Raw genomic sequence first — 15656 nt, 5'->3', positions numbered from 1 at the left:
CGCTGGCGCGGTAATCCCGCGAGAAAAGAACGCATGCGTTTGACTGAGGTCCGGTTGTCTTGATGTCAGATTCGTCGCGTTAAAAAATGGCCAAAGTCGAATTGACGCCACTAAGACAGTGGGACGATTTCTTTCCCGGATGGGAGCGGTTCGCCAAACCGGACACGAAAGATATGGCGAAATGGAATAACAGAGTTGTTAGCAACTTGCTCTACTATCAAACTAATTATCTGGCCGTTTCTATTTTAGTTTTCCTGATTGTCGGGTAAGTAACGTTGCATCTGCTATATCGTGGAATCAATCAACTATGTCACTAATGCGTTTATGATGATCTAATTGCTGAACTCCCAACAAGGAAATATTAAACGCCATGCCAAGTTTTTTTGTTTGTTTTGTGATGACAGCTGCAGCCATCAATATTCTTCTCTGTCGTCACTTCCATGCCGATTGGGCTGGGTTGACAGGACGCCAGGTGGAAACCTGACTTTGAAAAAAATATATTTTATGCTCAGATTGACGCAAATATTTTTTGGGGGAGGGAGGGTCACTTTTTGGTGAATGGTTGCCAAAGGAAATAATACTAATTAATAATACTAATTAATAATCATCATCATCAAAGAAAAAACATTCAAGATGATTAGATTTATACCTCTCAGATGCCACGACATAAACTATGGTCATTATTATAAATACATCCTTTATTTCATCCACTTGAATTATAACAGGAATGTTTTGGATTGTGAGTGGAATCCAAAACTTCTGCAGAAAACCCAACCAAAGTACAGGAATCCAAATCTGGCTCTCTTGACTACGAGGCAGACACGATAACCACATTTTGCACCGTGCTATGCATGAAATTACCACGAATATGCATAATTTGTCACTTTGCTTAAATCTCATATGGCAGAGCACTGTCTTGGACAGATTGTTTGGAGTATAATTGGATTTTGTAATCATACCGAAGATTGTGTTAGGGGCAGTTTTGTACAAGACATTAAAGGACAACCGACACCATTTTTTGTTATCTAACTGACATCGGAAACACGTTTTATAGCATCTATAATACCCAAAACATGCGGGCTGATATTTTTCGTCAAATGCAAAACACCAATAAAACTGACTTAAAATGTCCCAAAACTACTTCAAAATGACCGCGCAGATGCAGTTTCAGAAAGTCCCGCCCCCTTGTTCGTGACGTCACGCCAGGACATCTTGCCATGATCGAGTATCAAAACAATGGCTTCAGATTCGGGGGAAGATGCTTTCTTGTTACACATCCAGTTATGAATATAATTCAAATAGTTTCGAAGAGGAAAGCATAAATATTTGCCATCGATGAAAGGAGTCCTCCCATATCAATTCGAGCCGTCAATGACAGCAATGTAGCGACCCAGAAAATGCACAAGATGGCGCCCAAGCTGACGATTTCGCCATCAACACGAAGATTTCAGACCAAACAAAGTACCCAAAATGCATAGTGTGTCGCTTTCTCGGTCAGGGGCGTTCCAGGCGTGACGTCATCAACTCGAAAACAAGACATCCTGAATATTCAGCGCGAGTCTTAAAACCTAAAATATAGCTCAACACGGTGGAATCTTTGTGAAATACGCTCAGTAGAAGTCATTTGAATTGATTTTACAAATGATGGACACAACTTGTCCGGAGGCTTCGGTTGTCCTTTAAGTCATCCTCATGCGAGCTTTGCTGAAGTCAACGCCGGTGAGGCAAAAAAGTCTTGCTCAATACTGTATAGCAATGGTCTGTCATGCTGTTTACCCAATTTGTGGTGACGGTGCTCGTTAAGTCATATATTTAGTCAGCTGTTCGTGTAAAGCCATCAATGACAGACACGCAACACGTTTATTTATCCACAACAGCATCTTTGCTGTAGATGGTGACAAAGAGTCCATCATTGGCGTCTATAAGTCAACAGTTGCTGTCCTTACTTGTGAACACAACAGCGACCTTTAACCTCTATTCTTTTTCCAATTTAGATTGCAATTTTAGCAGGAACTCTAACATTCCCAACAGGCAGTGTCGTTTGTCGGTTTGTTGTTGTAATGACTCATCTTCACCACTTGGCTGTGCTCGCCACCAAATTCAAATCAGCTCGTCATTTAACCGAAAGAACTGAGCCGCAGTGTCCTTCCTGTCCTTCTTGTCCTGCAGTTTTCTGAACCCTCTGGGAATGTTCACCGCCATGGCGTTGGTGTCAGGAGTCTTTCTGGGCTGGGTGTGGGCGGCAGATAACAGAAGCGTCATCGGGACCTTCAAAAAGCACAAGCCCACAGCTTTTTTGATTGCGGTTTTGGTGGCCAGCTACGTGTTGATCTCCATTCTAGGGAGTGTCATGGTGTTCATGATCGCAATCACTTTACCGCTCATCTGTAAGTCTCAGACAGTTGTTTGTATTGAATCAGTGTTTCCCAACCTTTATTGAGGCAAGGCACTGGCAAATTAAAATTAAATATTTTATTACGATCGAGTGGAATTGCTTTCAGTTCAAAGTCGGTCATGCCACAGTGGTTGGGAATCACTGCGTTGGTTTTATCAATGGAGAAAAAAAAGATAGTATGTGGGATTGGAGAAAAATCCATTAAAAAAAGATATGAATGCACTTTTTTTCCAGTGATACTGGCCCATTCTTCTTTTCGCCTCCGCAACATGAAGAATAAACTGGAGAATAAAATTGAGTGTGCCGGCCTGAAAAGATCTCCGATGGGCATCCTCCTGGAGTCGCTTGTTCAGCAAGAGGAGAACTTTCAAAAAATCCAGAACTTCCTGGAGGCCAAAATGAAGGAGTGACTGGACTGAGAAAGGAGTTGACGATCCTGACTCATGTGTCTATCTGACGAGTTCCCTTGTATTGTGAAGAGAATCAAACGGTGCGCTGACCCCGCGGGGTGTTCCACTCCTTCTCGACGAATCCCTACATCTCAAATCTGTCTTGGATTATTCACACACACTGACATCAGTTCTGGCAGCGTTCCCACAAGTAAAACTTTTTATTCCGAGGCACAGTGAATGCACACTGTAAACATGTCCTTGCCAAAAGACTGGAAACCTGACTTTCCCTTAGCCTTCATTCTCATGTGAATAGGGAGTAGCCAAACCCAGATTCTTTGCAATAAATAGAGAGTACTTTCTTTTGTTTGTAGCCACGATGAAAAGAATCCACGAATCACATGACAGCGCCAATGATTCCAAATGAAGACTTCAAAAGGTTCTGAGGTGTGAAGTCAAAGCCATCGGTGTTCCTGATGCACCCCCGACTCTTTAATCTTGACGGGGTCCACCGGGTGGCTGGTTAGCCTGCTTGACGTTAATCGATGAACTGCTCCATTTTGGAGCACACAGCACAGAGCAGTGATTGGAGTGTGAATTCTTAAAAATTCATCTCAAAACGTCAACGCAGGAAGCACCGTGTCGACTCGTTTAGTTTACACTCACCCTGCGTGCTTAACATCCTCACTTATATGTCTGCATCGGCTCTCAGTCGTCATCTGTACTTCTTTGAAGGTGTCGGACGTTTCGCTCCTCATCCGAAGAGCTTTGTCAGCGAACTAAAGTTATGTTGGTAACAACGAGGCTCTTCGGATGAGTAAAGAAACATCCGAAACCTTCAAAGAAGTACAGATGACGGCTGAAGAAACCCTTTCATCGATCCTCACTTGTATTCTAAATTACCTTGACTTTAATTTTGCGACATTTCCACATTCAAAGAGACTTATTGTCCCATGTGTCTTGAGAATTGTTAGCATAAAACGACGCAGGCTATTTTACTGATCTAGATGAAATATTTTCTTCGAAAGGTTTTCTGCTTTAATTATTTGTCTTGTCCATTCTTAGTTGTTAAGTCTTCATTTGTTGTGGGCCTCTAGTCCGCAAAAATAGAATCTTTAACGACAACCAATTTTGGAAAAAATAATCAACTTAAAGGAAAACCGACCCCATTTTTTTGTTTCCTCACTGACATCAGAAAAACGTTTTATAGCGTCAAAAATACCTAAAACACGCAGGCTGATATTTTTAGTCCAATGAAAAACACAATAAAAAATGACTTAAAGTGTCTCAAAACTATTTCAAAATGACCTCGGAAAGTTTCAGTTTCAGAAAGTCCCGCCCTCTTGTTCACGACGTCACGCCAAGACGTCTTGCCTTGCTCGAGAATCAAAGCAATGGCTTCAGATTCGGAGAAGATGCTTTCTTGTTACTCATCCAGTTATGAATATAATTCAAATAGTTCTGACGAGGAAAGCATAAATGTTTGCAATCGATTAAAGAAGTCCTTGTGTATCAATTCGAGCCATCAGGACTCCAATGTAGCGTCCCGGAAAATGCTGATGGTTGTCCTTTAAGTGTCGTCAGGGGATTATTATTGAATGTTTCAAACAACCACGCAGCTATTGTGTGATTGTTGTGTTTATGAAAAAAAAATCATGAACACTTATTAAATAATAAATAATAATAATCATACATTTCATTTATAAGTGCCTTTCAAAACTCTCAAGGACACTTTACAGTCACATGATTTTTTTTTTCATGCGGGTGAGCAGCGGCAGCCACACGCGCATCGTTTAAAAACAGGTCGTGAACCTTGCGTCAGATGAGGAATGATTTTGGCCAAAAGTGGGGATGGTGAATTTTGATTTGAGATACACCAAGAAACTAATCACTTTTATCATTTTGCTGCTGTGAAACCACTGCGAGACAAATAAAGGCAAATCCAATCCAATCCAATGCTGGTTGAAAGGCTCTGCTAGCTTAGCGGCGATGCTAACAGCCACAAACCGCTGCTGTAGTTCCTCACTATCTATTGGCTGGCTTGCTAGCTCGCTTTCTATCTATTTGCCTTACTATTCTATTTGAACTCAACTTCCGGGTTGAGTGAACGTTGGCGCGTGTGGCTGCCGCTGCTCACCCACAGAAGAAAATATACTGTAACTGTGTAACTGTAAAGTGACCGCGTTTTGAAAGGCGCTTAAAAATGAAATGTATTATAATAATAATAATATTATGCTGTCTTCCATATTGTACAATTTGTGAAGCGCCACCGTCTCTAGAGCTCAAGTCAAATTGTGTTTTAGACGTGTACGGTGGAGGCTCTTGTTCTCTTGACGACAGCTGCAGACGTTCCTCGAGGCACATGTGCACGCCTGCCAGGTGTCTTCAGCCACGCAACCTCACAAGATCCTTTTGTACCCCACGATGAAACACTCGCTTTCAAACAGTCGACAGACGCTCCAGACAACCAATTGAAATAACCTTGGACACATTTAGCTTGTGCCACCGAGTAATAAATACAGTCAAACCTCGTTTTTGACCAAAAATGTCAGGATTTATGCCTCGGTTTGCAACCAAAATGGGTTTTTGATAAAACTGAGCGCAGCTGAATGCACCACCTCTGACGCTCTTCCAAAAAAAAAAAAAAAACTGACTCTCTTCCGCTCCCTTATACGTCACTTTCTCGTGTCGCGTCTCATTGTGACTGAGTATCAGTGTTGTTAAATCAAGTTTTTATTAAAAGGCAGACGTGTTAGGCTGAGATCGCTGCAAATCTGACATATTCGTGTAAAGTTCTATTGTGAGTCGACAAGTTTGTATTCAATATCGATTAAAAAAAGGCAACATTGATAACATTAATGGCGGCCATCGATGAGAAAGTTTCTTCAGCCGTCATCTGTACTTTTTGAAGGTGTCGGACCTTTCGCCTCCTATCCAAGAGGCTTCGTCAGCGAACTAAAGTCTGACTGGTCGTATGGTGACATACAAGGCAACCATTCAGATGACAACTAAATTTTGACCTTTAGGTCGCCGCGCATGCGTAAACAACGGTGCTAAACGTAGCAAAATTTACAACCTAGTCAGCGAATTACCTCAGATTTTAAGCCCTTGCTAAAACATATGGTGATCAAAATGAGTGAGAAAGCTGGACCAAGTAAGAAGGCAAAAACATATTACTTTCATACGGAATGGCCCAAGATGGCGGCGCGTGAACACGCAGCGGCTCCCCTCTCCCGGCAAATTGGTGTTTTCATGTTTATGTTTGTTAAGTAATTATAAGTACCTTGCATGCTGGGTCCGAGAGGACAGTAATTTCATCTGTGCTGTATGTCATGCATATTAGCATATTTGACAATAAAGCTGACTTTGACTTTGAATGGGAGGTGGACTTTTTCTTCACGATGTCATTTTCAAAATGCGTATTGCCAAGTGCAGGCAGACTTCTTGAATTACCATTGCATAATCCACCAACAATCGTTATGCGCTAAAATGCTCAACATGAGGAAATGTGCTACCTCCTTGACTGCATTATTCGGCTCCACTTATTTATGTGGTCAGCCTTTCCCTACATGAAGATCATTAAGTCCAATACCGGTCCACCATGACTGATGAACATTTGGAAATGTGCTTGAGGCTGGCTGGCAGAATCTACTGTCCGGACTATGCATCCCTGGCTGATTCAATTCAGTGCAAGTCATCAAAGTAAACTCAGGTAATTACAAAAAAATGTTAATAGTTATTTATTATGTTATATATATGTAGTAATGATGTGTGTTGTGCAATATTGGCTTATTAAGTTATGTAAGGTACATCAACATACATTGTACATACAAAGAATCCTTAAAACATTTGAAAATAATTATATTTTGCATTTTTGTAGTGGGTAGATCATTTTGACTTGGTTGTTTTTATAAGTAGCTCGTATGCTGAAAAAGTGTGAGCACCCCTGACATAGTTGGTTTGAAAGGGGGGTAAAAGAAGCGATTCTCATAAAACAACTAAATCCTTCATTAAACCGGTCTGTGGGGTGAGGTTCAATTTGGATCGTTCATACAATAGCCTGCTTAGGCAAAACAGGTTAGGCAACATTCGTAATGCTGATGAGGTGATACCGGTGGGAGTGGGGGAAATGGGCCAGTCGTTAGTCAGGAATGTAGGAACAATCAGTGGGGCCACAGGGAGGGGTCCTCTGCCCCCCCCCAACCTGAGAGTAGGGACCTATCATAGCTGTGTCCGGCGCTGCCATGTCTAGACATTAGGGATATATAAATAGGGCCGATACGACCAGTCAGACTTTAGTTCGCTGACGAAGCCTCTTGGATAGGAGGCGAAACGTCCGACACCTTCAAATTTGTACAGATGACGGCTGAAGAAACCTTCTCATCGATGGACCACTCCTGTACGACTGAGAGCTTACACATACGCATTAATGGCGGCCAGTTAGTGGAGTGGTTAGCACGCCTGCTTCACAGTGCAGAGGTCGTGAGTCGAGACCCGGTCCAGCCTCCCTGAGTGGAGTTGTCATGTTCTCCCTGAGCCCGCGTGGGTTTTCTCCACGTCCTCCGGTTTCCTCCCACATTCCAAAAACATTCGTGGCAGGCAGATTGAACATTTTGTCTTTGTGTGCCCTGCGATTGGCTGGCAACCAATTCAGGGTGTCCCCCGGCTGGGATAAGCTCCAACACCCCCCGCAACCCTAATGAGGAATAAGCGCTACGGATAATGGATGGATGTTTACATTAATTATAATGAGAAATGTTTTGATTTTCAAACAAATTGGCTTTTTGAACAGGTTTCTGGGACAGATTTTGGTCAAAAGCAGAGGTAAAACAACATACAAGAAGGCCTTGTTTATGTCACACAGTCTCACTTGAACAGTGAGACTCACCATCAGTGCCTGCCTGCAACTGGTTTGAATCAGCGGACGCCCAGAGACAGCTGGATGTCAAAAACTGCTTTGTGTTGAAGCTGGTGTGCTCCCTTGATCTCCACCAACAAGCATGACGCTCGGGGACATGACGAGCAAGTCGATCTGCTCAACTGCGTCGACCAATTCACACAAAACGTGTTTGGGAATGAAATTGGGTGAAAGGTTAAAACGGGAACAAATGCATATCTTTTTTGAATCTTGGAGACAGTTTTCAAGTATCAGAGCTCAAGCCAGAAACAAAAAAAGGGGGAAAACTGGCCCCGAACTCACAGCAGGACAATAGAGTTGGAAAAGGGCTATTTGAGGACAGACGGGTACGTGACTCATAGCCAAATGGGTGTGGTGAGTTTCAAAGACCGGTTTGGTGGCTTCGGGGCTTAAGAGCACAAGAAACCAGCATGGCAAGACAGCAGTGTGAAAAGGGGGAGAAAAATCAATCAAAACACAACTTTTGGACTGCAAGAGCAAAACGGAAAAGCTTTTGTACAACATCATGGGTTGTTCATTATCCATGGCAGGTTTGCAATCATGGAAGAATTAACCTTGCTCTGGGTTTGTCAGAAACTAATTTGCTTTCTTCACAGCTTTCCAAGGTTGAACAATTATAAAGCGCTTCAATCACCTCGTTTTGCGTGCGGCACTGTTAATTGTACACATCGCAAGACTATTTCATTACGACATTCAATGAGCTCATTTAATGGGAGGAACATTTAAAGGACAACCGACACCATTTTTTTTTTGTTTCCTAACTGACATCAGAAAAACGTTTTATAGCATCTCAAATACCCAAAACGCGCAGGCTGATATTTTTAGTCACATGCAATACACCAATAAAAATGACACAGTGTGCTAAAACTAAAACAAATTGAGCTGTGAATTGTGGATTTTCAGAAAGTCCCGCATCCTTGTTCGTGACGTCATGCTAAGACGTCTTGCCTTGATCGAGAATCAAAACAATGGCTTCAGATTCAAAGAAGATGCTTTCGTGTTACTCATCCATTTATGAATATGATTCAAATAGTTCTGAAGAGGAAAGCATACATGTTTGCAATCGATCAAAGAAGTAGTTGCATATCAATTTGAGCCATCAGTACTCCAATGTAGCACCCAGAAAATGCACAAAATGGCGCCCAAGCTCCGTTGGAAATGGCCTGATTTGTCAGCTGGGAATTTGTGTCAGCGAATATCAAATAGTTGTCTTGGTGCAACACACGATTCTCCATCGCATTATTTATGTGTTTTCCTTCTAATTTCCCCATCAGCACAGATAAACACGAAGTTTTCAGACCAAAGTACTGCAAAATGCATTGTGCGTCACTTTCTCAGCGTGAGGTCAGGAATCGTCACCAACTCAAAAACAAGACTTCCTGAATATTCAGCGCAAGTCTTAAAAGGTAAAATATAGCTATATGCGGTGGAATCTTTGTAAAATACGCTCAGTAGAAGTCATTTGAAGTGATTTTACAAATTATGGACACAACTTGTCCGGAGGCGTCGGTTGTCCTTTAATCCTACGTTCGTCTTACCCTTTGGCAAGAATGACTTTCAGGTCAAGCAGATAATCAATCCTGATTTTTTTTTTTTTTATTCAAACAAGTGAAATGATACAAAATCCTAAGAACCAGCTTAACAAAGCTTTTGCTATATATTACATGATTTTTTTTTCAAAATTCACAAGATGCTCTACAAACAACCAGTGTATTAACAGTAAAAAAAATCTGGAGCACCAGTCCATGAGTTCCAGCATGGATGTCGTAAAAGAACTTCTTTTTTTCATTTTCTGATAGTTTATTCTCTTCCAAGTCCAATTTGTGTGGAGTAGAGTGGCAGTAATCTTTGTTAAGATACTCAGTAGTAATACTGGTGTTTGACGAAACACAAATATGTGACTTGGTGTGCTTTAGAGTACAGTAAGATGGTACAATGTTTCAGAAAAAGGTCACACAGAGTGAACAGAAACGCACATAGAAAGTAGCCTTGGTGCTTCAAAGTTATTCGGAAATAAAAGTACATTTATGTGTTAGATGCAAAGTTTTCCAGGAAAGCCATTTTTGTCCGGTTCACTCCTAACGCGCTCCTTCATTTATTGTAAATTTTTTGATCAGGTTCTATCAGTCCCTGTCTGGTCCTTCATGGTTATTTTCACACGTGTCGTCTGCAAGTTGCAGGACAAGATGCGTTCAAAGTTGTTCAGTGCGGCTCAAGATGAGACACGGCGCTGTTAAATTTCTGCAGAGCAAAACTTAAACCAGGTAACATCCGACTTACGAACGAGTTCTGTTCTGACCAAACGGTCGTAAGTCAAAATGGTCGTCAGTCGAAATCCATTCAAAATGTTGACGAGAAACTTGGAGGATAATGACTCGCACACTACCCCCTCTGGTGCCATCACACGTTTTGTTTTGCTGTGCGAGAGTGAGATGGTGGCTGGCCACAATTGGCGTACGCGTTGCCAGCCTGCTAGCCAGGCGTAGAATTGAAATTTTAAAAATAGGGTCTGGAGGTCGTGGTCGTAAGTACAGGTGGTCGCAAGTCGGATCTTACCTGTATTAATAAGTCTGCAGAAGCTCTGAGAACTGTTGCTCAAACGAGCATAAAGTCTGCTTGGCTTGTGCGTGTAAAAATTCCTTCATTCTTTGGCTCTCCTCATTCAGAAAAAAAGGTAAGTGCGGTCGAAGGCACAGGGACAGCTTTGTCATGCAAAAAAAAAAAAAAAAAAGTGATGGAATGACAGGTAGCTATACTATTGTTCCTGGTTTGGAGTCTTCGTGCCAGTGTATTCCATCTTGTGGGTCCAAGCTTGTTGGCGTTGGGTTGCGTATCTCCATTTGATTGACACCCACGTGGGATCTGAAAATAAAATAAAACAAACATGATCAGCGTGGAGCAGATGTTGGTGTGACAAGGAACCTCTCACGTGCAGCAAACACCACCAAAAAATATCCATCCATCCAGCCAGCCATCATCTGCCGCTTAATCTGAGCAACATGTGTACGCTACTTATTGCGGTATCGACCTATAAGTGCTGGACTGTGCTAGCGCCACCCATAGTCAAATATTTCCATGTCGCCGAACAGTCAAGGAATCTAACACATCCCTGCCAATTTATACGTTTTCCCCGTATTTTATACGCTTTTTTTCCTCATCATTTTGAATTGTGTACGCCATATAACAACTTTTATACGATTACATATAAAAAATAAAATAAAAATAATAAAACCGATCTTGTTTGACCCATTTCGGCTGTAATCCGGATCGTCTCGGTCACTGGCAGCAAACGACAACGCGTTCGTCAATTATTAATATTGTCACGGTGTCCGCGGTAATCAGTGATACCTTGGCTTATGAACTTAATTGGTTCCCAGACAGAGTGTGTAAGGCGAAAAGTGTGTATCCCAAAAAATTATTTCCCATAGGAAACCATTAAAATGAGAAGAATCCGTTCCCAGGTCCCCATAAAACATAATTTTCTACTTCCGAATTTTCTAAGCCTTAAAACTACACAAAATATACCTTGATTTATTTATAATAAATGTGCTATGGTATTATAATTAAAGAAATAAACTGTACTGTATAATAAAGTCATTTTATTTACTTTTGTGATGGTCGATGTCTTGATGGAATGCAGTGGCCGGTTTCATTAGTACTAAACACTTGAGGAATGTAACCTTCATTCACCATCTTGAGGAATAGTCCCTTGTAGGTGCTTTCTTTGTGATAATTTTATCTACATACTTGGCAATAAAGATGATTCTGATTCTGATCTAGTTCCTCATCAATTGTGTTCTGTTTAGCTGGGTTGATAGCTTTATGCATCAAGTGTACAGATGGCTTGTGCGGGTTGTTTGAGGAGCCTGATTGATGGGATATAGAGGACAAAAACAGTCGGCTGCCATTTTGTTGTTAGAAGAACGGGCTCGTTCGCGAACGACATATCACTCATTGAGGCAGCTACGTGTACGAAAAAAGTTCATATGCCAAGGTAAAAGTTTCATAAATTTAACTTTCGTAAACCGAAAAGTTCATAAGCCAAGGGGTTCGTAAACCGAGGTATCACTGTACCAGCAAAAGTTATCCTCGATCAGGCATTTATTTTCTGCAGTTATCGAGTCTTCGTCGATGAAGCATGATATTGCGCATGCGCGTCACATTGTTTTCGTTTGATTTTCTATTTCCTTTTGCGTATTTGAAGTCCGGCATTTGTGTTGTAATCGAGGAATCAACTAGATCTAACGTAGAAGTAAGCATGGGAGACCCGCCAAGTAAGAAGGGAAAAACTCTAGGATCGGGTCGCCACCAAAAAGAATGTGAGAGTCTCCAAGGTGAATACGCTGAATGGATAAGTTTGTAATGGATGGATAAGATCATGGATAAGATAAGATCATGATGTGCGCACATTATGCTTTCTGAAAGCTCAATGTGCGCATGCGCGGTAAACTGCATTTCCGCTCGTGTTAGCGTTTTTTTAGCATTTCAAATAATGCACGGCGTACTACAACTTTTATATGGGAATTGTCATCATTTATAAGGGCAGCTATTAGCCAAGGTTGACAGGTATGCTAACAGTGCTCAGGAGCCACATTTTCCCTCTGCCACTTGAGTGCTCCCTCGCTACAAAAACACACTCAGAATGGCTGAATGAGAATTTGGCAAGGAATTAGAGGAAGCTCTTGGGACCATTCGACCATCACTTGACCTCGATCAGTAGTTCACATTAGTGTCAGCATTTACAGTCTATTTTATTTATTTTTTAATCACTCCGATTATCTGTAGAAATAGGGCACAAGTGTTCTGCTATATAGTTTGGGTACACCTCCGTGGAGGTCTCAACTTTGTTATTGAAGCTTTGGGAGAAATCTGCACGTGTGGACAAAAATGATGAAAGGCAGCATGTGAGCAGGGGGCCCCACCGCCCCCCAAAAAAGCACACTGCATTGGAATGCAACCTGCTGCATGACAATTACGCTAGAAGTGGGCCCTGTGTGACACAGCCAAGCGATCAATATTTTGCCAAAAAAATGGTAAAATATGGTCAGCGGCCATATTAATGTGAAAGCCACCCCACGGGGCCTGTATGGGCGGATGCCTTTTTCAGGTCTGTTTAGATCACTTTTAGAATTGTGGAGAATACAAAAATAAATGAATTACTACTACGCACATATACAGAAGCTCCCCAGCTTACGAACATTCAAGTTATGACAAAACGGTACATCTGAACATTTTAGTGGGTATGGTATGTCGAAAAATGTTTGGACAGAGATGCTTTAAGTTAGATTTAGTATTGCACGCCTTTTTTCCAGACGAACTCGCTTGCGATTGCCTGCATACTGTACTTCACGTACAAAGACACATTGGAGGTTTCAAGGGCCAATCAGCGGCCACCTATGCTGAAGTGTTGCCAACGAGTTCAGGCCCCCATCCGCCGAGCTCGCTTACGATTGACTGCGTAGAGCATGTGGGCGGGGAGGAAATCCATCTTCTCAGTTGAGGCTCCAGGAGGACGTGATGCATAAGTAAATACTTCTCCGTTCAGTCTTTGACTTAAACATACATTCCATACAAAATATAGCACGGAAGCAATTTACAAACAAATTCACCTTACGAACGACCGCTTGGAACGTTTCTTGTTCATAATGTGGGGAGCGTCTGTCGTACATTAACTCATTCGCTGCCATTCCCAAATTTATTCGGGGATTGAAAAGTGTGACGTGGAGCGCCATTCCCTAATTGATTCAGGTTTTGTTTTTTCTTGCGGGGGTCCCGATAAAGCGCTGGTCAAACCTCTGGCAATGTATTTTTCCCTTCCAAGAGGGGGCAGGATTTACCTTGTGTCCATGTTAGTGCTTTGTTACAGCTTCAGCTGTTGTTAAAGTGCTATATAAATCAATATACAGTAAAGTCTCGTTATATCGATATCGGATATATCGATAGTCCCGGTTATATCGATACTATTTCTATGCACGCACGGAGAAAATTACATGCAAACAGGGTCGGATATATCGATAGTCCCGGTTATATTGATATTTTTTCGGACTCCCTTGAATATCGATATAACGAGACTTTACTGTATATGGATTGTATTGTATTTAGTACAGCCGGGCCCATTTCAAGCTCAGAAAATTCCAGACCAGATTAACTATTCATTTTCTGATGAAAGGAGGGAGTCTAAGGTTTCTAATGTTGTATTGAATGTTTATGTCGTCCTAAAACACAATATTCTGTGGGTTCTGCAATTTGAGTGAAAATGACAAAAACCCTGGCACTGGAGTGGACACGTTTTTGCACCTTGTCTGGCAGTGAATGAGTTAATTGTCGTTACTGTATGGGTCCACGAGGAAACCGCCAAATTTAATTTTGAAAATGTTACATCAGCAAATGGCTCATGAAGGCGTACATTTTTTCTTTTTACCTGCCGTGCGCGGAGTGGCCCCCAAAAGGAGCTGTGCTGTAGCTGTACGTCTGCGGCATCTGCTTGGGAATGTCACAGCCCGCTCTCGCATGACCACTGATGTGGCCGTGCCAATTTCCATTTGAGGAACCTGACAAGATAGCAGAGTGACGCCGCTGGTGAATATTAGGTGACCTGGATGTTAAAGGACAACCGACACCATTTTTTTGTTTGTTTCCTAACTGACATTAGAAAAACGTTTTATAGCATCTAAAATAGCCAAAACACGCAGGCTGATATTTTTAGTCAAATGCAAAACACCAATAAAAAATGACTTAAAGTGTCGCAAAACTGCCACAAAATGAGCTCAAAACTGGGCAGATTCATGACATCATGCCAGGATACTCCTCCACAAACTGCCTTGCCCCAGAATCAAAACAATGGCTTCAGAGAGTTGAGATTCGGAGAAGATGCTTTCTTGTTACTCATCCAGTTCTGAATTAGTTCTGATTTTCGTCAATGGATGCTACAGCTTCGTGTTCGCTTTCAACATTTAGCTTGTAGTAGACGCGCAAATTCCACCAAGAAGTTCCTGATCCACTACTGAAATGGATGCTTTGATCCTCTCCTCTTTCATCTAGAACTGCTTCATGTCATCACAAAGAGAGTACAGCAATTCCTGAAGAATGAATGACTCTGTGTCTTTGAGTTGTCATATTATTTGTTATTTTTATTTTTTATTTTTCCCCAAGATGCCGGCGCATGAACACGCAGCGTCTCCCCTCTCCCGGCAAATTGGCGTTTTCATGTTTATTATGTTTGTTAATGTCAAGTGCCTTGCATGCTGGGTCCGAGAGGACAGTAATTTCATCTGTGGTCTATGTCATGCATATTAGCATATTTGACAATAAAGCTGACTTTGACTTTGAATATGATTCAAATAGTTCTGAAGACGAAAGCATAAATGTTTGCAATAAATTAAAGAAGTCCTTCCATATCAATTCGAGCCGTCTGGACTCCAATGCAGCGCCCAGAAAATGCACAATATGGCGCACAAGCTCCGTTGGAAATGGGCTGATTTGTCCGCTGGGAATTTGTGTAAACTTACACCTTTTTTATGCGTGTTACCGCAATTGGCTGCGACACACAACGATTCACCATCGCGTTATTTATGTAGTTTTCCTTCTAATTTTGCAATCAACACTGTGTTTTCAGACGAAAAAAAGTACCCAAAATGGATTGTGTGTCACTTTCTCGGTCACAGGCGTTGCCTCCGTGACGTCACTTAGGGCATCGTCATCAACTCGAAAACAAGACTTCATGAATATTCAGCGCGAGCCTATAGCTATATGCAGTGGAATCTTTGTAAAATGCGCTCAGTAGAAATCATTTGAAGTGATTTTACAAATTATGGACGCAACTTGTCCGGGGTGTCGGTTGTCCTTTAAGACAGAATTAGCTTGCCATGGCCTGGAGACCCATCTAACCTGATGAGTAGGAGTGGTTCCGGTTGTTGTTGTTGTTATGTCTGAAGGGTGCAGGCACGATTTGGTA

At 41.8% G+C, this 15656-nt stretch overlaps 2 protein-coding genes across 3 annotated transcripts in view; one reads left to right on the top strand and one right to left on the bottom strand.

Annotated features, from left to right (window-relative positions):
- Positions 1 to 30: 30 nt before the first annotated feature.
- Positions 31 to 6161, top strand: LOC148890783 (PRA1 family protein 3-like). Its single transcript, XM_089009439.1, has 3 exons — positions 31 to 265; positions 2170 to 2387; positions 2630 to 6161. The coding sequence occupies exons 1-3, from the start codon at positions 87 to 89 to the stop codon at positions 2803 to 2805; spliced, it is 573 nt and encodes a 190-aa protein (XP_088865565.1). The 5' UTR covers positions 31 to 86; the 3' UTR covers positions 2806 to 6161.
- Positions 6162 to 9278: 3117 nt separating this feature from the next.
- The window catches only part of frmd4ba (FERM domain containing 4Ba), a 32583-nt gene continuing 26205 nt past the window's right edge, over positions 9279 to 15656 (bottom strand). For both annotated transcript variants that reach the window (XM_089009984.1, XM_089009983.1), the window contains 3 exons: positions 15590 to 15656; positions 14124 to 14253; positions 9279 to 10564 (listed from right to left, as the gene is read on the bottom strand). The exon at positions 15590 to 15656 is cut by the window's right edge and continues 712 nt beyond it. In XM_089009984.1, the coding sequence (XP_088866110.1) occupies positions 10453 to 10564; positions 14124 to 14253; positions 15590 to 15656 (309 nt within the window). In that variant the 3' untranslated portion in view covers positions 9279 to 10452. The remainder of the gene's footprint in view (positions 10565 to 14123; positions 14254 to 15589) is intronic.

Source organism: Hippocampus bargibanti, linkage group LG12 (genome assembly GCF_051943395.1).
Source record: "Hippocampus bargibanti isolate YZ-2025 linkage group LG12, ASM5194339v1, whole genome shotgun sequence".
Taxonomy (NCBI): Eukaryota; Metazoa; Chordata; class Actinopteri; order Syngnathiformes; family Syngnathidae; genus Hippocampus; species Hippocampus bargibanti.
This window is presented reverse-complemented; position numbering and strand designations above follow the sequence as displayed.

Bases quoted from the DNA above. Each gene is read 5' to 3' on its own strand.
- LOC148890783 (XM_089009439.1), top strand. From the start codon at position 87: ATGGCCAAAGTCGAATTGACGCCACTAAGACAGTGGGACGATTTCTTT. The intron at 266-2,169 runs GTAAGTAACGTT...CTTGTCCTGCAG, and splicing joins TTAGTTTTCCTGATTGTCGG to TTTTCTGAACCCTCTGGGAA. The intron at 2,388-2,629 runs GTAAGTCTCAGA...CTTTTTTTCCAG, and splicing joins AATCACTTTACCGCTCATCT to TGATACTGGCCCATTCTTCT.